General features: G+C 35.9%; 1 protein-coding gene across 2 annotated transcripts in view; it reads right to left on the reverse strand.

Annotated features, from left to right (window-relative positions):
• LOC150094657 (phosphatidylserine synthase-like) overlaps nt 1–24,302 on the reverse strand; it is a 204,537-nt gene that overhangs the window by 124,886 nt on the left and 55,349 nt on the right. For both annotated transcript variants that reach the window (XM_090411080.1, XM_090411079.1), the window contains exon 5: nt 12,596–12,754. In XM_090411080.1, coding sequence (XP_090267206.1) covers nt 12,596–12,754 — 159 coding nt within the window. The remainder of the gene's footprint in view (nt 1–12,595; nt 12,755–24,302) is intronic.

Consider the following 24,302-nt stretch of genomic DNA (forward strand, 5'->3'; position numbering starts at 1 on the left):
GCAGAAGCAGCTAGGCGGTATAGTAGCCTAAAAAAAGTAGAGTAGAAAAAGAAATACGTCTAAAGCAACCACTACCATCAGCCTTCATAGACAATCAAGGAAACAGACACGCAAACAGAGGTGAGATGGAAAAAATAATAAAATCATTTTATGAGAACCTTTACTCGTCTAAACAGGTAGTCACAGTGCCATTACCAGATGAAAATTTGGAAATACCATCTATCCTACCTGAAGAAGTAAAAATGGCTATCCACCATATGAAAAATAACCGATCACCAGGAATTGACTGTATAAAATCTGATGAATTAAAAATGGGTGGACAAATACTCTTTAAAGCTCTAGCAGAAAGATTTACTCGATATATACAATTAAGGAAAGCACATACTAAATGGAAAACATCAGTAATTACAGACCCATTTGTCTATTATCGCACACATATAAAATATTCACCAGAGTCATCCTAAACAGAATACAAACCTCCATCAACAAATATACCTGAAAAGAACAGGCCGGTTTCAAAAAAGGCTTTTCGACAATAGACCACATTCAAACCATTACTCAACTAACAGAAAGATGCAGAGAATACCCAGATTCCACTTTGTCTTCTTTTTACAGATTTTAAAAAGGCATTTTGACACTGTTGAACATAATGCAGTATTCCAAGCTTTAATAGAACAAGGAGTAGAAATAACATATTTCTACTCCTTCTCTTGCTTAAAGTTGGACAACTTGCAGATCCAGCTCATAAAAGATATCCACAAAGAAGGCACAACAAATATCACTCTTTTCAACCCCCCCCCCCCCCAATTAAAATTAACTTAAGTAGAGGAGTACGTCAGGGTGATGTATTATCACCTAATCTCTTCAATCTACTCTGGACAACATCATTCAAAAAACTGACATGAAAAGTGGAATAAACATTGATGGTGAAATTTTAAATATCCTATTATTCGCTGACGATGTGGTATTAATATCTCACTCCCCCGAACTATTAGAATCAATGCTGAATCACATAAGCTGAAACCCAAAAAATTGGATTGGAAATAAATCCAGACAAAACAAGATAGATGAAAAACGAATACTGTAAAGTTTATACAATCACTCGTAAATCCCACACTATTGAAAAAGTCGAAGATTACACCTACCTCGGACAGTCCATAAAAATGAACAACGACATATCAAATGAAATAGCAAGGAGAAAAAGAGCTGCTTGGATAGTCTTCAACAAAATAAATTCAACAATCGCCAACCAAAACATAGATATAAAAATAAGAGCCCATCTTTTCAATAGTCACATCCTACCAGTATTAATTTATGGCAGTGAAACATGGAACACAACTTTAAAAGAAAAACAAAGCTTAATAACACAACTCAACATGCAACAGAAAGAAGAATGTGCAACATAAATAAAATAGACCACATAAGACACAGAAATCAGGAAGAAGCCTGGACTCAAGGATGTAATAAAAGCAATCTACAACAGCAAAAGTAGATGGGCAGGAAATCTTGCCAGAATGAGAGACAACAGATGGACAGTCAGAGTAACAAATTTGTATCCTAGAGATACAAATATACCAAAAGGAAACCTGGAAGACGGCCTTAAAGTGGTCTTCCAGGTTTCCAATGATTAAGAAAGTTAGAAGAAAATTGAGAAGAAAGGCCCAAGACAGGAATAGCTGGACAGGAATAGTGAACTCTTTACGACCTGCAGTCATAAAGAAATTGGAGAAATCATGACTGAAATCACAGGTCCATCAAGGTAATCAAGGTAACTTAACCAGCTATGATAATTCAGTAATCTGTATAGCTTACCTATTTGCTTTTGAGTAGAGATGATCAATATGAGTTGTGAAACAAAGCCCTCTATCTAATTGTACTCATAAGTATTTGGCTCCTGCTGCCAAACATGACCACTTTGCCCTCCAGACACTCCTCTTGTCTGCATTAACATCAATTCACCATTTTTTAAACCATTATTCTAGATTTGAGACTGTGTTTTGCAGTTTTTGAACTGCTAATCTAGGTTGCAGGGAATGGACCATTAATGAATTATCATCTGCATATGGGGCCACTGTGCATGGGATGTCATGAACATAGATGGCAAAGAGCAGAGGTGTTAGTGGGGAGCCCTAAAGGACACCTACTATGATTTTGCATTCAGATGATACTAATTCCCAGTAGTCTGTGATCACACTCAGTCTGTAATCACTGAGGGAGGAATGGGAAGGCTGACCAGTGCTAGTGGGAATTTGGCCTGCAGGAGTTTGATAAAGAAGCCCATTGTGCCATATATTGTCAAAAGCCTTGGAAATGAACAGGACCACTGGCCCTGTATGTGTGTGTTGCTTCTTCCAAATTCTGAGAAGTTGTTCAGTGGAATAATTCTCCTAGAATCCAAACTGCTCATTGGAGATGAGATTTAATTCTTTAGCGACTTTCTGCAGTGTTATCAGTATTATCCTCTCAGCTATTTTTACTAGGCATGAAAGAAAGCTGATTAGGTAATAGTTTTTGGGAAATGTGCTGCTTTTCTTGGTTTTGGGATTAAGATTACATCTGCTACTTTCTTATGTGATGCGAAGTAGTGATAGCTTAAGACTGCATTAATAATGGCAGAAATGTGCATTATGGCTTTATGTAGCAAGCATTTAATGATTTTGTCAGAAATTCATTTTGGGCTTCGTGCTTTCCTATTGTTAAGTTTGGTGATGATTTCATGTACCTCAGCAGGTGATGGTAAATTGGATGGGGTTTATGTACTCCGTGCATTTTGGCATACAATGTGCCCAGCTGTGCACTTCACTAATGAAGTCTAGACCTGTGTGAGTGCAGTTAGGACCCTGCTGTTTATCTAGATTGTTCAATGTGATGTATGTTGAAGTTACTCATTATTTATCATTTTGAAGTGAAAGGAGTTTGAAGTGGTTAAATAACATTTGTACAAACTCTTGAAAGGATTTAAAAAATAATGTAATTTCATGTTTTGCTAAAAGCTATTACACCTGGCATATACAGCATTGTGCTACTGCTATTTCTTCACTAGATGAAGAAATTGGTATACAATAAGAAGGGACTAGAGCTGTTGCACAAGCTGAATAAGAATTTGGAAATAGGGATTGATGGGATATCAGGACAGATGCAGAAAGAGTGTTCAGCTGAACTGGCTAATCCTTTAACCAGGTTACATGATTTGAGTCGCAGAACATGGAAGATTCCACAGGACTGGAAAGAATGTATGGTAATCCCATTGCACGAGTGGTGCAAAGACTGATGTATCTAACTATCAGTGTGAGTTGATAGAGAATCTGTACTTCGCAATGGGCAGATGAGTTTACTAACAGAAGATCATGTTTCAACAACTTGCTCACATTCTACAATAATGTTACCATTGAGTTAGACAAGGGGAAATGGATACAGCATGATATTTTTGGATTTTGCTAAGGCTTTTGGCAGAATACAGCATGGAAAACTATTGAATAAATTGCAGAATATGGAATTGGATTATAAAAAACTGGTATGGGTAGGAGAAGGTATGACTGACAGATATCAAAAAGTGATATATGGGGGATGTGAGTCTGCAAGATTTAAGGTAACCTGTGGTGTATAACAAGAATCAGTACTTAGTTCACTGTTATTAATGTCATTAGAAAGGATTTGACATACAGGTATTTGCTGACGATGCAAAATTAGCAGGGTAATCAAGAATGTAATTGAAATGCAGCACTTACAGAATAATTAGAATAGGTTGAAATTGTGGGCATGTGAAAATGGCTAACAGTTCAATTAAATGTTAGTCATGCACTTTGATGTGATGTGATGTGATTAGATATCCAATATCATATTATATTGGTGGGATTATGCTAGTCTGCGCAGTTAACCTAGTGGATGTGCGCTTCGCAACCATATTCCTGGGGAAGGAGTGTCCTAGGTTCAATTCCCGTCGGTGATGTGAGGAGCTGAAGGATCTTCCTCAGCCATAGCCAAGTTAGCCAGTTTTGCGTGGACAGTAGGGTTTTCCCCCTGTTTATCTTGGAATTTTTCATCCCGCAAAGCAGGAAAACCAGCCTTGAGAACTCAACACCACAGACATGGGATATACTGGGGCATAGGGCTGACCACCTTATCCTATGAACAGTTTGAGGTCCAATGATTAATAAACCCTCGACACTGCAAGGTAAAAGAGGGAAAGGAAGATGATGAGATGATGCGATTAAGCTAGAAAAACTAATCAGGCTAGGGATACTGGAGTATTAGTAGACAGGAAGATGAAGTTCATGGGTCATATAGCAAAGACTGCAAATACAACTCAGAGAATAATTGGAATGGTGAAACAAATCTTTATATGTCAAGATAAAGAAGTCATTTTGCCTCTTTACAAGGCCTTGATAAGACCTCACTTGGACGATTGTACACACGTCTCCTGTTTTCCTTCCTGATTTTGATACAGTGGAGAGAATGCAAAGTATAGTTTAAAATGATAACATTCATGATATCATTTTTGATAACATTATGGAATACTTATTATGAAGACAGAATGAAAATTTGTAGACTGCAGACACCAGCAAACAGGGGGAGGAGGTATGATTGAGACTCACAGACTTCTGAAAGATTTATACAGGATACCAACAGATGGAATTTTACATATGGAGGGTGGAGAAAGGACAAGAGAGCATCCTTAGAAGTTGAGAATGAATGCTATCAAGAAGGGGGTGAGGGCTAGATTTTTCTCTGGTAGAGTGATGCATGATCAGAATGGATTGCCATTGAATGTTATGTGTGCAAGTAGTGTGAATGAATTCAAGAACAGGTATGACAGCTGGTATGGGTGGTATGTGGCCTCCTCGATACCTGACTTTCTGGAGGTCTCTCTTAATATCTGTCAATGCAGATAAGATTTGTTAATATTATCCCAGTTATTATGCAAACCAGTCATCTTTTTTGCCTATGTGAAATTTGAGCATTATTTGAAGATTGTTAACTTGTAATATTCAGTAACTGTGGTCATCAAGTTATAAAAAGTAAATGGGTCAAAATATCATTTCTCCATCTAATCTGTCTGATACAAAGATACCAAGACCTATCTGAATCTTTGCATTAATACTAGCCAGCATTAGAACCGTATGAAAATCTTGAATGGAATTAAGAGAGCATACCTGAAGTGACAAATGTGCTTCCTAAAATTTAAAAATATTGCATTTTTCTGTGAAATTTGTTTTCATCATAATTTTGCTTTCTGCTATTTCTTTCTTCACTATTAAAGCTTAGTTCTTTGTAGTGCCACTGTTTTCAAGACCATCCTGCTACCTTCTTCATTCTTCCTCTATCTTTTTCCTTTTGGTAGCAGTTCTTCACAGTCTTTGCCCACCTGTTAACCTGCATTCTTTCTATATGATTTTTCCAAGCTTCTTTCCATTTTTTGGATACAGTCCTTTATTGGCTGCATTTTATAAGTTTTCTGATTTGCGAGTTCCTGATTTAACACTGTTACATCTACAATTTTTCTTTAATGTTTTCATCTCAGTTTCATTCATTTGTTTTAATTTTTGTTTGTTGCTACACATTTCTGCTGCATATATCAGTTGGCCTAACTACTACTTTGTAAGTTCTTATTTTTGTTTACTTATGTTTCATTCTTCCAGAAGAAGTTTTTGAGACATCCAGATATTGTATTAGGCTTTTGTTGCCTTGTTCTTGTACTTCATTTTGTATGAATATAGTTATTTAATTCTTTCCCTAAAGATTTTATCTTGCTAACTAGAGATTGATGGATTCTTTAGAAACTGTTCCTGGTATTAATTCTTTTCTGTTGATATCTTCACATTTTTCTTTTCTGCTGCATTATTAAATGTATTTCTACTGCATTTCTGCTGCATTATTAAATAAAATAAACCATAAAGTAATCTTTATGGTTTATTTTATACTAGTAAGATTATACCATCAGCATATCCAATTATTCTTCATTTTTCATATTTATTTGTATTCCACACTTTTCCATTCTGTTTACTTCTTTTATCATTTCATCCATCATTCAATTTAATAAGATGGGTCTTTTTGTATAATTCCTTTGGTTATTTTCATGTATTCAGTCTATTCTTGATCTGTATTTATCACAGAACTTATCAATTGCCACTTCAGGTGTTTCGCTTTTTCTATGATGTCAGAGACTTTGGTTTGACTTCTTATCCACGTATTCCTTTTGTGATCCAGTCTTGTGATACAAAGCATATCTCTTTTCATACTAAACTGTGTTGTTCTTAATTTTTGAATTTCCTTTGCAATTAGTATCCATGTTTCACAGACATATGTCAATATAGGAAAAATACAGTGGTTATAATGGTAACTGCTTTTGAATATTCACTGTAATTTTCCAAATGCTTTCCACCCAAGCATTGTGTATCTTTTAATTTTGCCCATGATATTTTGATCTATTGATATCGGTTGACCTAAGTGTATGTCATGATCTACTTGTTCAATTTCATCATTACTGATTTTTGTTATTTTTGGCTGTACATTTTTGGATATTCAACAGCTGTACATAGCTATTGAACATAACTTAAGTCTTCGTTAGGTTTGTTTTAAATTCAGCTGTTTTGCTAGCAATTTGAAGTTCATGGATATGAGTCTGTAATTCATGTGCAGTTGAAATAAAGATAACCATGTCATCTGCAAAACATAAATGATTTAAATACCTTCCATTCATCTTCATACCTTTTTCTTCCCAATCAAGAAGTTTGAATATTTCTTCTAGGCATGCTGTGAATAGTTTTGGAGATAGCGGATCACACTGTCTTATTCCTTTCTGTATCTCCACAGTAGAGATGTTTCTGCTGAAATGAATTATCTGTTGCATTGGTGTATGCTGATTTAATGGTCCTGATGTATGTCTCCTCCACTTGCTGGTTTTGTAATGCTTTAAGTGCTGCACAAGTTTTTACTGAATCAAAGGCTTTCTCATAATCAATACACACACACACACACACACACACACACACACACACACACACACACACACACACACACACACACACACACACACACACACATAACTAAGTTGTTCTGAAATTTGTTTTGGTATTTATCTCATTTTTAATGTAGTTATTATGTCTTTTAACTGTTCTATCAAATGTTTTAGTTAAATCAATTAAACACATGTAAAGAAGTTTACTGAATTCTAAGAATTTATCTATTATTTGTTTAAATATAAATATTGCATCTATTGTTGAAAAATCCAAAATCCTTGTTGTTCATCAGATAATTAAAATTATTTATTATATTTCCAATTATTTCTATGCATAATTTTAATGTTGTGAAAAGTGGTATTCCTTGGTAATTCTATAGATTTATCCTGTCTCCTTTCTTGAAGAATGGTATTGTTAAGCTCTTTCATTTAGTCATTTGATAGTTTTCTTTCTTTAACTACTTCATATAGAATATCACACAATTCTTTTGGTAAATGTTTTCTTTCATATATTAACAGTTTATTCCACATCTTATCTATTCCAGTTGATTTTCAATTTTTTTCATTCTTTGGGGATTTGTTCATTATCTTTTCCTGCTATTTCAAAAGTTACATTATGCTCTTCATGAAAATCATATCTTTGATTATATTATCATTATTCTTTTCCTGTGTATAGATTATGAAAATAATCTTTCAATTTATAAAATTTGATATTTCTTAGTTTTATGAATTCATTTAGTTAAACCCATTGTTCAAAGAAAACAAAGTTGAAAGAATCTGATCACCAGGATTTGAAGTGGAGGAAGTAATCTTGGAGAGGGTGCAGAGACAGATAACAAAAATGATATCAGGACTGTACAATGTTGATTTTGAAGATAGACAAAGCAAAGGACATGCAGACCGCAGAGTTTCATGAACAGAAGACAAAGGGGATATGACTGAGAGACATTTAAGCTGTTGAAGGATTATTATCATATTAACACTGAGGAGAATTTTCATATGGTACAATGAAGAGAAGGAACAAGGACAAGGGGCCATCCCTGGAAGCTACAAAAGGAAATATTGAGTAAAAGGATAGGAAGTAAGTTTCTTGGATAGCATTTCTTAGCTTATCTGCTTCATATAGGGTTCTGATAATCAAGGTTCCTAGTTTTAGTGAACACATCATTTTGAGCTGGGAGATTCCTTGCACCCTTGTCCCATTTAAGTCCCGCGAGGAATTCGTGGCCATTTGTGTAGATTTGCTCACTGTGGTGGTTAGTCAGGAGAGAATAGAGCAGTAGTTTCTCCATTTGCTTTCTGCTCTGCAGTATTACAGATGTACACAATAAACTGTATTGTCATCTGCAATTTTCTAATCACAAGCTTTACCATAACCATGAGACTTCAACCTCATGTCAGTACTGATAAAGCCGCTTCCCTTTGTCAGAGGATTGAATCCTTACCCTAACCAGGTACTAACAGCCAGAGCCAGCCGAGCCTGAGTTGTTTATAGAGGTCTGCTCCTCTGAAGATTCTTCTGAACATTTCACCGTTGGGTTATGTATCCTCTTCCACTGATTAATGATAATAATTTCTTTACCGTAGAAAGAAAATTAAATACTTTTTTTTAGCTAAATAAAAATATATCTATTTTTGTTTGCACCAAAACTTTCTAAAGATGCACATCTGTAAATACAGTAAACAGCAATTATAATAGCATATGAAAATAGTGACTTTTTGGTATGTATTGTTCAGGTAATACCATACTTAAAACATTACCCTGAGGAAAGTGGAGGTCAAGTGTATTTGCTTTTTATTATATCCTCACTAATTTTAGTGCTGTTTCAAACTCATTTTGAAAGTAGTAGATAATAGGTTTGCCACCAACTGGCAGCTAAACTTTTATTCTGAAAGATTTTAAGGATTCAGCTTGGTAAGAATTATTTAAGAGGATAAAATATTCATTTTCACAGAAATCAGATTACCAATACTCAGTGGTTTAGTGATGCACTACTCTAGTAAAATATCTATCACAATATTCTGTGATATAGATAAAACTCACTATGAAAGTAATAGCTAGTAGGTTTGTCAACAACTGGCAGCTAAAATTTTATTTTAAAAGATTTTAAGATTTCAGCTTGGTAAGAACTATTTAAGAGGTTAAAATATCATTTCTCAGAGATGTGAGAATACCAATGCTTAGTAATGTACTACTTTCATGAGATATCTATATCACAATTAGGCATATTTATGAGCTTTAACGTTATCATTAATAACACCAGACCTCCATGGAAAGACTCATTGCGGTAGGCAAACACTGTTACACACAAAGCCCATCAAACCAACTTTAAACTCATGCTCACACCATCATTATACAACTTCTAGGCATGTCCCCTTTGTTCTACCCTCTTTCCCATTCTATGAAAAATTTCTTCCACATTAACCTGATAACTACTCTTTGCCAAATTAAATGTCTCAAATGCCCCTCTCTTCCTCTTATTCACAAGGCTTTGCAAACTGCATTCCTTCAGTTGTCATCATATTCCACATCCTAAAGATGAGTCTTCTCTAAAGATGACCTTAGTCTTCTCTGGACCCTTTCCAACATATCCTCATCACTATGAAAAAACAGGGGAGCAAATATGTGCACAATTATCCACACAAGGCCTAATTAAGGTCTTATACAAGAGAACCAGAACCTTTTTATTCCTACAAGTTAAGGTCCTCTGCATCATTGCCATAATCTGATGCAATGTGACCTCTGAACTTCAAATTCTTGTCAACCACCGCTCCAAGGTCTCTTAACTTCCTTCAAAATTTCCCCACCAAGTGGATAACTTTGCATCTTGTTGTTGTTGCCTACTAAATTTCAGAACCTTACATTTGGTTACAGTGAACTGACAGTTCTATACTGTTGTCCATTTATACAATCTATTTAAATCCTCCTGTAAGGCCACAACATCTGCTTGAGTTCTCATCACTTTCCCCAGTTTTGCATCATCTGCAATCAGTTGTATATAACAAGCTAAACCCATCCTAATATCATTAATATACAAATTAAGTTACAATGGTCCCAAAACTGATCCTTGTGGCATACCACTAGTGACTTTCCTCTTTTGAAATAGTCAAGGTCTTATACAAAACCTTGAGATAGACCTTTTCACCATGCACAATTTGCTGATACCTATTTGATAGCAATAGCCACACTCAGTAGTCTATCATCCAATCCCATCTGATTCAGTTTAGTTACCAACTTGCGGTGTGGCAATCTACCAAACATCTTTGCTAAATCTAAGTATACCTGTATATGCATCATCTCCCTTGTCCAATACATTTATCACCATGTTATAGTACATAAGCAAGTTTGTAAAACACGACCTACTTTTAACAAACCCATGCTGATAAACAAAGATATCACTGTTATCAATCCATTTTTGTATCCTATCTCTCACTAACCTCTCCAATACCTTACTACAACTCCAGATATACAGATTGGCCTATAATTTGTTACCTAAGCCTTATCACCACCTTTCTGAAGTGGAAGAATTTTGCCTTCATTCCAATGCTTTGGGAAACAGACAAGCCAAGACTGATGCTAACTCCTTAGGACATTCCCTTAAGACACGTAGTGATATGTCACCAAGTCCTATTGCCTTATTGGTATCTAGCTTATTTAACTCCTCATATATCTCTTGCTCGCTCAACATTGTCTTATCTAGTTTCATTCTCTACACTTGAGCTTATGATTTCATATAGAGGATGAAACACACTGATGAACTGCTCACTGAACACCTCAACCATGTCTCTGCAGCAGTCACCAATCTCCCATTTTCATCTATTAACAGCATCTTACCACAATCATTCTTCCATCTCCTTGCCACATATTGAAAAAAAACTCATGAGGGTTTTTCTTGCCTGATTTGCTAACTTCTGCTCATACTGCACTTTTGTTGTTCTTATCAACTGAATCATTCTCCTGGCCTGCTCTTTATACTCTTCGTGCAACTGATTATTACCATTATTCATCTTGTGCTGCCTCCAAAGTGCCTTCTTCTAGATTTCATGCTTAATCCCCCTCATTCATCCATTTTACACCTACCTTAGTCAGCCTTTTGGCCTTCGGAATACATTCATACATTGATGCTGTTATGTATTTCTTTGTCAGTTCTCAAACAGTATTTATTTCCTTGCCACTCAACTCCTCACTGCATGCTATAACTTCAAGCAGTCTCCTAAGCTTGTCATAATCATCAGCCTTGTAGTTCCACAATATATTTTTCCTCACAGAAGTCTTCATATGGCTAGCCACAACCCATGCGACCACTCTTATAAACTGCAGGGAAGTGTGAAATCCCACTCACAATTACATCCTCTGATTAAATGATCAGAGCTAAAACTCTTGATCCTTGTGTGCCCTCCTTTACATACTGACTGAGATAGTTGTCTCTCAAGAACACGCAAAATTCATTTTCCTATATTCCAAATACTATCTATTCATTCCAATCTATACTGCCATAATTAAAATCACCCATAATAATCATTCTATCCTTGTTCACTAACTGAATCTCGCAACATCCAACTAAATATCTTTTTTTGCCAACCTCCACCTCACACTACAGTGCCTCAAAACCAGTGCAACTATATCCCTCTTTTATGTCTACCTTATGTGGACATAATTACCCTGCTATCATCAGCAGCACTGCCCCCTTCCTTCTTGTCCTTTCTATCCTCATGAAAAATACTATTCCCATTAGGATATCATTCAACCAGGTTTCACTTATTCCAATGATTTTGGGGTGAATAAACTCAATAAGTGAAACAATTTCATCTCCCTTATTTCTTATACTCCTGATATTTTGTAAATTAACATAGCTGTTCATTTCTAGGTCTATAATCCTCCCCAAGCCACTTATTGGTTGTGATTTTCCTTCCCACCATACCTACTCTTGCCCAATCACCTTTATTCTCACATAAATATCCTCAGACTAAGCTACTCCACTCGCAACCCTATCTATTTTATTTTTTTATTGTGATCATCTCCATACATAAATACATTGACTGCTGTTCCCAACATCCACTTGCCCTATGCCATATCTCCCTGTCCACCCACTCTTCCCCCATTTCCCTGTTCCATTCCCATTCTCTCTCCATCTCTCACACTATTACTGTTTCCATTGGCAAGCACTTCAGTCTCTTCCGTGACTCTTTTCTAATCTCTCGCTTCTGATCTGTTGTACTTTGAAAATAATAGATTTCTTAAAAATATTACAACTCAAATGAATGAACTGAGTGGGAAGGGAATGTATGCTTCATCACTGTGATCAATTTATGGGTATTTAGGTTGTCAGAACATAACACATGCTGTTTTTAGAATTGGTAAACAGCATGTGAAATGAAAGCTAATAACATTTTCCATTCTTTAAAACTGAATGAAAAGCTTTCCTTCCAAAAATTAAAACTAAATCATGTTATAAAGTAATCAGAAGTAATTTGTATTTATTACTGTTCAGAAATTAATAAACAAAGGATAACAGTGATAATATTACATATAAACCTAAGAAACTGAGAGGTTAGTTAAGTGATGACTGAATACTATGTAATTTATAAAGTGGCAAAAATAATCATATAAAAAAAAAATAGAAAAGTTAGCAATACCTCAGTGATTTCCCATGTGACACTAATTGTCCAACAAATTCCATAATGTCGAACAAGAACTGCTTTTAAGACCCATCCAAAGAAGTGTCCAATAGCAAATACATCTAAATGGCTCTGAATTCTTTCTAATGTTATATCTGAGCAATTTACACCATATTCCTATTAAAAAAATAATTCCAATTAAAATAGCTAAGATTATACCATATATGACTAGCAGTAAACCACCTTGAAATATACATAAATAATTATTTATAAAAAAATTGCATGCAAGAAGAATTCCTAAGTGGGAGTAGACTAACTAAAAAAAGTATTAATTACTGTTCTTCTTATTTCATAGCAAGGTCTTAAGATCCTGCAAAAGCCTTCCTAATGAAGCTTTGTCCCTATTTTGAAAATAACACAAAAATCTCTTACCAACACATACTTCCAAATAACTTTTAAGAAATTCTCACAGATGAAAAATATTCCATATTATCACATGTCAAATTAGCATTTTTTTAACACTATATTTGTAACGTTCTGTTGTTTTTTTATGAATTTTATATTACCATATAAATAACTTGTAGTCAAATTGCAAAAACAGAAGTGGGAATTTTACAACACCTGCTCATTAATATATATCACTTATTATTTTTCCACTCTTTTTTCTTGAACAAAAATTCTCATTGGCTTAGAGAAATATTTCTACCAAATGAGATAACTTGAACAAAAATGCATAGAAAATATGACAATTTCTGCATTCTCTTATTTTGCCTTTCTTTCTCTATTTTCTTCATTATCTCAAGAAATCTAGCAAGCGTGTTTAGATGAAAAAAACTAAGATATTCTTTAATTTGCCACTGAAAGGGGACTTTTGCACTCAACCGACTGTGGATTCCAATTCCACTGTTGCATGAATGTTTGTCACAGTCTAAGTGGTACAAGTCAAGTCTCACTATGGCAAACTTAGAAACCACAGGAATAGTTTGTTATGGTGAACAGTTTGCTGTAGTGAATTTCCATTAACACAGCACTGTTGACTATGGAACCAGGTTGGGACATTTTTAGGAGACTGCTATAGAGTACATTTGTTATAGCAAGAGACAACTATAGGTGATCTTTGACATCTCATGTGAGATTATCACTATCTGATGAAAGCCTTACATGGCACACATACACACACACACACAAAAAAAAAAAAACAGACATGGTTAAGATAAGATAGGGATATGAACTACAAGATATCTTTTCTGTAATGTACCGTATTTTCCGGTGTATAAGACGCACGCACCCAAGAAATTTAATACAAATTTTCTGGAAAAAACTTAACACAAAATATCTCAGCATGTCAACTCAATACTGATAAACATCGGTAACTGATTACTTGGATAAGATATTATGAAACTTGAATAGGGAGTCCCCGTTCTTAGCCAATGATGCGCTAGAAGTCACGTGAAGGTCACGCATCAATTTGATTGCACCATTAACCACCTACAAAGATCTTGGAACATAAAAGGGAGTGCATACGACTTTGAAAAGAGGAAACAATCTTTACCTTCATTATATAAGATGCACCCCATTTGTAAGATGAATTTTTAAGGTAAAAAAGTGCATCTTATGCACTGGAAAATGCGGTATATCCCTAGATCGAATTATGCCATCATTTTTAATCTAGAACTCAGAATCTAATGTTCTCAAAGCCAACATAAAGTATACAAATTAGTTTTCCACTTTAAATAAGTTAACCATTCCTTCTAGGTCACATGAACTGTGAAAAGTATTACTGTTTCATTCTTCATGTGTTTATTACTCAGCTAACATGATACAGAAAAAAAAACAAAAAAAAAACATGCATATATGAAAAGCCTAACTTTTATTTAGGTTTTCTATTTTAATTTTAAATATCTAAAATATTACTCATAACTTTTTTTTTATTGTAGATGAGACAGTGATATTTCTCCTCCCCCAATCATAAATCTATCAAAACAGAGGCAGAATGTTTTAACATAACAATTAAATTTTGGCATGGACCAAAAAACAAAAAAAATATATATTTCTAGCCATGTGATTTCACATGACTGATGTGACACATATTCACTACTCTGTGTCTGTCATATCAAATCACAGCACAGTCTTGACACTCGAATTACTAAAACCAGGTGTGGCAATTACTCTGTGCTAACTGAAGCTAATTAGTCTTAACAGTTCATTTCTTCTATCCAAATGTTCTTAGGCAAGTTAGTATTAAAACAGGCTGAGATGCAAGTTCTAGTTCATTCTTATTATTTTTAAACTTGTTTAATTAAACTATTAATTTCTGTAACTTGATTCACTTGAGCCTGCTATCAGTGAAGGCTGAAGAGTGAAGACCAGATGCCCAACGATTTTCAAAATATTAGTGCTGAAGAATCTCTGCCGTCTCCCTTTGAAAATAAACAGAATTAGATTTTTTACTAACTGATTTAAGGAAATTAACAACATCAACTAGGATATACATTAAAATAAATTTTAATATACTTCAATATTTTGGCAACATCACGTTGCCATTTTCAAAAAACTTAAGAAAAGACACGTGCATGGGCACAACAAACAGTAAGTGGGGAAGAAGCAGGAAGCTATTATTTCTCCTAAAGTCCTGATGGTGCCCCCTAGCAAGCAATGTTGGAATTCTTGGACTGAAGGTCTTTTGATGTAGGTTTCCCAAATTTGAGGCAGTCTCATGCAGCTAAATTTGTTGAGGTTTGGATTGTTTCTTAGGGCTGAAGCTGATTCCATGAAAAGCCATTCATATTTGTATTTACTACGGTGTATTATCGTGGCTTTCTTCCACCGTATTCTATGGCAGGTATTCAGTGCATGGTCAGCAAGACTAGAGTGGCTGTATTGGTGAAACCGGATGCAGTTCTTGTGTTCTGAAATTCTGATATTTGCTGTCCTGCCTGTTTGGTCAAAGTAGGACAGCTTACAGCTGCAAGGTGACTGGTATACACCAGGTAGGTCTAGGGAGGGAGGTTGGTCTTTCGTAGAGCGGATAAGGTATGCCAATTTTTTATATGGTCTGTAACAAGAAGTTAAGTCATGTTTTTGTAGGATGTTTGTAATTTTTTCCAAGGTGCCTCAGATATAGGGTATGGTGATGAATTTAGAGTAATCCTTGTAGTGAGGCGGGGGGGGAGTTGTGGTTTACTGGTTTCAATATTTTTTTGGGGGGGGGGGTAGCCATTTGCTGAGAATGCGGTTCAGTTCTGTGCTTAGAGCATTGTCATTTGAGCAAATAAGTTTAGCCCTGTTGTGTAGTGTCTTAATGACTCCATATTGTTGCGAGGAGGGGTGGTGGGATTGTTGGTGAATGCAGCTGCCTGTATGGGTGGGTTTTCTATAGACTGAGAAAACCAAGGTTCCATCAGGATGGTGGGTGACTAGTGTCTAAGAAAGGAAGGGAGTTGTTTTTTTCCTCTTCCAGGGTGAATTTGATTCTGGAGTGTTGGTTGTTTAAATGTGTTAGGAAGGAGAGGAGAGGAGTGCATCGGAGCCATGTGGCCAAATAGCGAACAAATCAACAACATAGCGAAGCCAAAGCTAAATTTCCTCCCCAATATCACAGCCCTATTTCAGTTCACAATGAACTCAGGCTAATTTGTTTGGCAAGGAAAATTCTACAAACAAATAGAGGGGGGACAGCCATGGGTTCTCCACTCTCCCCACACTTGGCCAACTTTCATATGGAGACTTTTTGAAGAGAAAGCCTTAAACTCTGCCCCACAAAAACCAACCATTTGGCTTCGCTATGTTGATGATGTGCTCGCTATTTGGCCACATGGCTCTGATGCACTCCTCTCTTTCCTAACACACTTAAACAACCAACACCCCAGAATCAAATTCACCCTGGAAGAGGAAAAAAACAACTCCCTTCCTTTCTTAGACACTAGTCACCTGCCAGCCTGATGGAACCTTGGTTTTCCCAGTCTATAGAAAACCCACCCATACAGGCAGATACATTCACCAACAATCCCATCACCCCTCCTCGCAACAATAGGGAGTCATTAAGACACTACACAACAGGGCTAAGCTTATCTGCTCAAATGACAATGCCCTAACCACAGAACTAAACCACATTCTCAACACTTTCTCAGCAAATGGCTACCCTCCCCCCCCCCAAAAAAAATCCAAAAAATATTGAAACCAATAAACCACAACCCCCCCCCACCCTCACTACAAGGATTACCCTAAATCTATCACCATACCCCTATATCCGAGGCACCTCGGAAAAAATTACAAAAATCCTACAAAAACATGACTCAACTTCTTGTTACAGACCATATAAAAAAACGGCATCCCTTATCTGCTCTACTAAAGACCAACCTCTCCCCCTAGACCTACCTGGTGTATACCAGGTCCCTTGCGGCTGTAAGCTCTCCTACTTTGGCCAAACAGGCAGGACAGCAAATATCAGAATTTCAGAACACAAGGACTACATCCGGTTTCACCAATACAGCCACTCTGGTCTTGCTGACCATGAGCTGGATACCTGCCATAGAATACGGTGGAAGAAAGCCACAATAATACACCGTAGTAAATACAAATATGAAAGGCTTTTCATGGAATCAGCTTCAGCTCTAAGAAACAATCCAAACCTCAACAAATTTGGCTGCATGAGACTGCCTCAAATTTGGGAAACCTACATCAAAAGACCTTCAGCCCAATCGCCCAAGAATACCAACATTGCCCTCTAGGGGCACCATCAGGACTTTAGGAGAAATAACAGTTCCTGCGTCTTCCTCACTTACTGTTTGTTGTGCCTGCGTGCACATGTCTTGTTCTTAAGTTTCTTGAAAATGGCAACGTGACGTTGCTGAAATACTGAAGTATATTAAAATTTATTTTAATGTATATTCTAGTTGACGTTGTTAATTTCCTTAAATTAGTTAGTAAAAAATGCATAACCAACGTCTAAGCCATTCCACGAGAAAAAAATTAGAAGATTTATTTTATTTACTTTTTCATTAATGTGATATGGGTCTATTATTTATTTTTGCTGAAGTTCCTCACTGACTAGTTTGTGAACTATGGACCACTCTGTAGATATGTTGATGTGTTTGCCTTACAACAAACAGTACCTTACATCACCAAGAGCCTGGATATTAAAATGAATGATCCTGTTAGTGAACGACATTGTGAGTGTGTGTGACAGAGAGAATATCAAGGACAGGAGAAAGGAATTTGGCTGAGTAAACAACTTGGGATACTTATCTGAATTGTTCAGGTTTTATGAGCTCCTTGAATACTGATCAGGCGGTTGGTCAGTTATGCATGTTCACTAGTGCAAGAAGAATAAGATATAAAGAAATACTTATCATTAGTAAATGCACATGGACCAAAAAATTATAAGGCACCTGATTAACAGAAGAGGAAATTCTTACAGGAACAGAATGCAATGATCACAAGTATATTCAGGGAAGACAGGCAGAATAATAAGGAAGAAAGTACTGCTAATGACTGTAAATGAACTGAATTCAAGTGGAATAGATTGAGAATGGAAGTGACAGTATGAGTAATACAGGCAAAGTGTTTGAGACTATTTGGTGTAAGGAACAGGTTCAAGATGCTCTTGAACAAGGGCAAAACACATAGTTGGGTGCTGATATAGACTAGAATCAGCTGAAGAAGACTGAAATGCAGAGATAATTAACCTTATGAAAAAAGGGCTATTAAGGGTGTTTTCCACTATGAGGACACAAGCTGGAGAAGAAAGTATGCAAGATAAAAGAGAATTTATAGTTAGTGAATAACAATTCCCTTAAGTAGCATGTTATGGGAGGGACTTGCAATTATTATTATTATTATGTCGAGGGAGGGCAACCTACTCTACAACTCTGTCTCCATCAACTACAATGAACCACAACTACCATCATCTACACCAATGCTATCTACCACCTACCACCACTAGTATTTTTACAGACAATCACAAATATCCATGCTCACAACAGGATTTGAACCAGCAACCTTTTGGCAGAGAGCGGATATGCTAACCACTCAGCCAACCAGTGGCAATGCAAGAATGTTAGATCTTCTAATAATATTTGATAATCAATCTGTAATTGAGATAACTATTATGCCTCTCACTGGAGAAAGTGATCATACTGGGTGATGATTATTATTATTATTACGTAATACCTCCAGGGACTCCAAAGACTCATCAAGCACCTACCCTACAACTTTACGTCTCCACCAACAGCAACTACCTTCATCATCTACACCAACGCCATCTACTGCCGACCATCACCACTATTATTTTCACAGATAATCACAAACATCCATGCCATGGCGGATTTCGAACCTGCAGCCTTTTGACTGGAGAGTGGATACGCTAACCACTTGGCCAACCAGGCCAGCAAAGTGATAGCAGGTGTATGGGAGGTTTATTTAAAAGGGGACATAAGTCAAACTATAAGGCAGGTGATTATAATAAAGTCAAAAGTTTATTAATATAACAAAATGATCCCACACTGTGGGACTAGCTGGCAAATATATCATCAACAAAACGTAATATATATAACGTCAAAGAATTCTTTTTCTAGATGTTTTCCGTTGTTGTGTCTCCCTTTCTTAAATTCTATTAATATATGTACTATACGCTGGGTCCTTCCTAAGGAGTCATGTGGTACCTCTAAAACATAAAGGAATTGCCTCAGGGTCGAGCCAAAACCAGCATGGCAAAGTCTCTGAAATCTCACTTCTCTTAAAGCATTATTTATGCTGTGCCACCTAAGCTATTAGATTAAGTTAGACATGTCTTAATCAAGAAGTGATCTCAAAGATGTACTATAATGACTAGTGATTTGCAATCGTGACCTATAACATAATTTATTTTCTCCCGCTAAGATCGTATCCTTTTGCAAGTTGTGCATCGGATTCTAATACTCAGACACTCGGATTAAAGATAGAAAGGTTTATTTGACACATTAATACAATTTACAATACAAAGAAACTCAATCCAAAACTTCAATGTTAATCAGAGAAAAATACAGGTATCCTAATTAAGTAAGGACATCAAGAAGCAACATCAATATGTTATTTCACAAACAGACAAAACTTGACTGCAATATTCACATTAATCTTCATATCATATCACATTACTCAGACTAAAAACCTTCTTAATACTTTCAAGAACATACACATTAGTTTAACCGTATAGGAGTCACCTGACTATGCATTCTAATATTAAGGTGCTACAGTCCTGTCTTAATTATATGAAAGTCCTCAATTTCCCTTAATCTCATTTATAACATCTTAATTTTCTTATATAGACAAAGAATTTTCAATGTTACTGTACACACACACTGGTTCTTAATACTTCTTCCTTCCACTTCTGACTGCCATTTTCTGATCAATCTCCCTTCCGATTCATTTAGTCAGTGCTATGGCATGGATTTCTCCGGTCAAAGGTGAGTTCACGTGATCCCAGCATAACTAGCCGACTCCAGATATAATGATGGAGTAAGGCGATTCTGCTTCCGTGAGGCCTGTTGCCTAGATGCTGAGCCCTTTCCATGGATTGCCCATCAGTCGAACAGAGATGTGTTCTTTCATCATATGATTAGGAACGCATGATCCTTCCAGCTCGTAAGCGGCATGTCCTATTACCGCTCTCAGAATTCCTAACAGAACTCTTTGCTGATCCTTTGTCTGAGCACTCCTGGACAGAGATGCTCCTCTGTGCAGCCGTCTACCCACCAGAATACACGAGACTCCAAGCCAAGAGAGAGAAGAGAAAAAAAAGCCCTGTGTGTGGGATGGGTTTCCTAACACTTTTATATCATCTCCCCTATCGGCAATCACCGTAACTCACGTAGCTCACCCAACGTGTACAATTTCTCCCACGTGGGTCTTGTTTCGTATCATTTGTTTTTTTCTGACCACTCACTTCTGCACGTGCTACGGGGCAACCGTTCTTTCCGTTGGCGTGCCCGCGCACTTTGAACTTTTGTTCACAGCAGCTTAATGCAAGTCATACTACAAAATATTATATTATCAATTCTAACAAAATATTATTAATTTATAACGTATCACTGGCATTATACAATCAAGTAAGTATTCCTTCCTTGAAATATTAACAATCTTTTTTCTTTATAATAATGTAATCTATATTTTACCAGTTGCATACAGCACATATCTAAAAGCAAGCATATTCCCTACAAGGTTTTTCCTGTTAAACGATGATAAAATTAGAATTCTTAGGAATCTCAATTTATCAAAGTTTAACATCGTAGCTCAGTCGTATGTGACAAAGCCCTTTGGTCAAAAAGACCTGAGTTTGATTCTATCCATGACATGAGGAACCTTTATCTGGTCTCTCTCGCCTAAAGGTGAGTTAGCCTATCTCATACAGACCCTCAGAACAAGCAAACTTGCCCCATGAACACACACACACACACACACACACACACACACACACACACACACACACACACACACACACACACACACACACAGACTTAAAATCATAAGATACATATATACCTTAATCCCTCAATAGGAGGGCTCAACCCAAAGGGATGGAGGGGAAAGAGTAGGAACCCCCATACAAATAAATAAATTTGCACGGTTACATTTTGTTGATGATATATTTTGCAAAATGGTCATGCACCGAGTCAGAATTACTTCAGTTTCTAGAGAAAATAAACTTGTGCTCCTGTATCAAGTTCACTATGAATGTGAATCCAATAATCAACTACCCTTCATGGATATCTTAATAATTTGCAATCCTACAGGTCATGTTGAATTTTCACTTTATCAGAAGCCACCTTTACTGGCAGATACATTCACTCAATGGATATTTTCATGAGTCTTATACATAGAGCTCATACAATCTGTTCTTCTGATCCCCTTCTGTTAGATGAACTGAATAAAATTAAAAGCAATTCTGATAAATAATGGACACAACAAAACTACCATTCAAAAAAAAAAATGATAATTTATAATAATTGGCATCCCTTATCCTCTCCACTAAAGACCAACCTTCCCCCCCCTAGACCTACCTGGGGTATACCAGGTCCCTTGCAGCTGTAAATTGTCCTACTTTGGCCAAACAGGCAGGACAGCTAATATCAGAATTTCAGAACACAAGGACTACATCCGATTTCACCAATACAGCCACTCTGGTCTTGCAGACCATGTGCTGGATACCCGCCATAGAATACGGTGGAAGAAAGCCACGATACACCTTAGTAAATTCAAATACGAAAGGCTATTCGTGGAATCAGCCTCAGCCCTAAGAAACAATCCAAAACCTCAACCTTTGCATGAGACTGCCCCAAATTTGGGAAACCTACATCAGAAGACCTTCAGCCCAAACGGCCAAGAATACCAACATTGCCAGCTAAGAGGCACCATCAGGACTTTTAGGAGAAAGAATAGCTTCCTATTCATCCTCATTTATTGTGTGTTGTGCTTGCATGCACGTGTCTTGTTTTAAAGTTCCTGTGAAAATGGCAATGTGACATTGCCGAAATATTGGAAGTGTATTAAAATTTATTTTAATGTATATTCTATTGTACGTTGTAATTTCCTTAAGCCATTTATTAAGAATGTATAACCAACATCTAAGCCTTTCCATGAGAATTGATAATTATCATCCTTCTACCAGATTACAATCCGATGTAAAAAGAATTTCCATACTCTACCTTAAAGGAACCTTGGAACAAATAGCAAGGATTCTTCATAAATTCAACCTACATGCTTCCTTCAAACCATCTGGAAACCATCTTCCTTCCTACCATCTATAAAGGATGGTAGGAAGGAAGACGGTTTTTTTTAACCAGGGGTCTATCAAATACCCTGCTCATGTCATTTTTGCTATTTTGGACAGACTGGCCATTCTGCCTTGATTAGAACTGAAGAACATCAAGACTATATTAATACATTTTTTGGAATCCAACAAGTCTGGCCTTGCTTCTCATGCTACTGACGCCAGACACAGAGTTCTCTGGAATCAGAAAAAACTTCATTCCAGCAAGTTCAAATTCAATTGTCTTTTCCATGGAACAAGTGAAACACTAAAAAAGCATTTGAACCTGAACCAATCAGACCATGCCAAAATCCAAGTTTTGGGAAGTGATCAGTATTAATTATTCATAGTTATTTAAATTTTTTTTTATATATTCAACTTTCTATAGTTGTTCCTTTAAACCTTAATGGTGTAATATTGTTAAACTGTGAATGAAATTATTATGTATATTTTGTTCTTCATTCACATTTAACATAACCTATCATATATTAAGCATGACTTGTTTAAAAATTATTTGTTAATCCCTTGCTTAAGAATTATTTTTCATGTATTATTCCTGAATTTCATCAGCTATTATTTGATTAAATAATTTTAATGTATATTTTACTATTGGAAAGACCCAGTGATAAATATCATTTATCTTATTTACTTTATTCCTTCAATAATATTATGAGAAATTATATGTATATAATTTAATGTACCTTATATATATACTGTAACATATATTTTATTATTATTAATTGTAAATGAAATGAAAGAGAAAATTACGTAACTGTAATATTTTATTAATGTTTTTCATTACTCAATGTAAAAGTATAGCCTTATGTAACATTAACGCGAATGTTTACGCTTTGTTCATTGCCATGGAGAGAGAAATAAAATGGAACGCGCGTGGGTAGACCGTGAGCTTCGATAACGAGGGGAGAAGAAAAATATATGAGTGGTTAATATAAGAGTAAGGAGGAGAGAAGTTTTGAAGTGGGAAGAAGGAAGGATATAAGCAAGAGAGTGAAAGTAAATAAAAAGGACTGAAGGGCAGGAATTCAAGAAAGTAGTTTTAAAAGTGTGCAAAGACGAAGTGAAAACTTGTAGATAGCTGAAAGTAAAATCAGCAGTGGCATTAATAGGGATTTAGTGCCGTATTTGGATAATTAAAGGACTGGAAGGTTAATGAAGGATTCAGAATAGATCCAGTTAGCTTAGAAATACTACTTATTTCTATATTGCTTTTAGGAAGAATTGTACAGAGCTTAATTTGTTGTGAAGTAATAAACAAAGATATCAATCTGCCCTATAGTTCCCGTCGAGAATTGTGAAGCGTGACAAATGATAATCTAGTTATGACCTTGAAGAATTCCTTTTAAATGTGTTCCATAGGTGTAATAAATATAATTTGGAGATGTGCTCACATTAAATCTGACGTGCTGAAGATTAATTCCGGTAAGGACAGTCATATTTTATTTGTTTCTGTGTATGAAGACTTAAGTGATAGTTCCATTTGCTCATTCTAACATTTACTGTGGCATATCACCAAGATAGAAGTTAAAAATAATTTACCTTGAAATAATATCTGCCGTGTTTAATGATATGATAAGTGCCAGCTGAGAGTTAAGTGTGGAGTATAACTGAGAAATATGAGCAACCTAATTAAACAAGAAATTCTATTGTATTGGTTTGAGTAGGGAATTTTGTAATTGAGAAAATTGTGAAACTTGTTTGTGAAGATTTTGAAGACTGAATTAATATAAATGATTTGACCCGATGTTCTAACTTAATTGTAATGCCTCATTTTAGAAGTGGAATTCATGTATTCATCATATAACCTTATATTAAATGTTTTGTTTTATTAATTTCAATACTGTGTTTGCCTGATTCTTTTTTATTGCACCGTTCATAAATAATTCGAATCTAGCAGGAGCCTCAAATGAAAAATATTGAATT

The sequence above is a fragment of the Typopeltis vanoorti genome, chromosome 21 (assembly GCF_054136105.1).
Source record: "Typopeltis vanoorti isolate ZY-2024b chromosome 21, IOZ_Tvanoo_1.0, whole genome shotgun sequence".
NCBI lineage: Eukaryota > Metazoa > Arthropoda > Arachnida > Uropygi > Thelyphonidae > Typopeltis > Typopeltis vanoorti.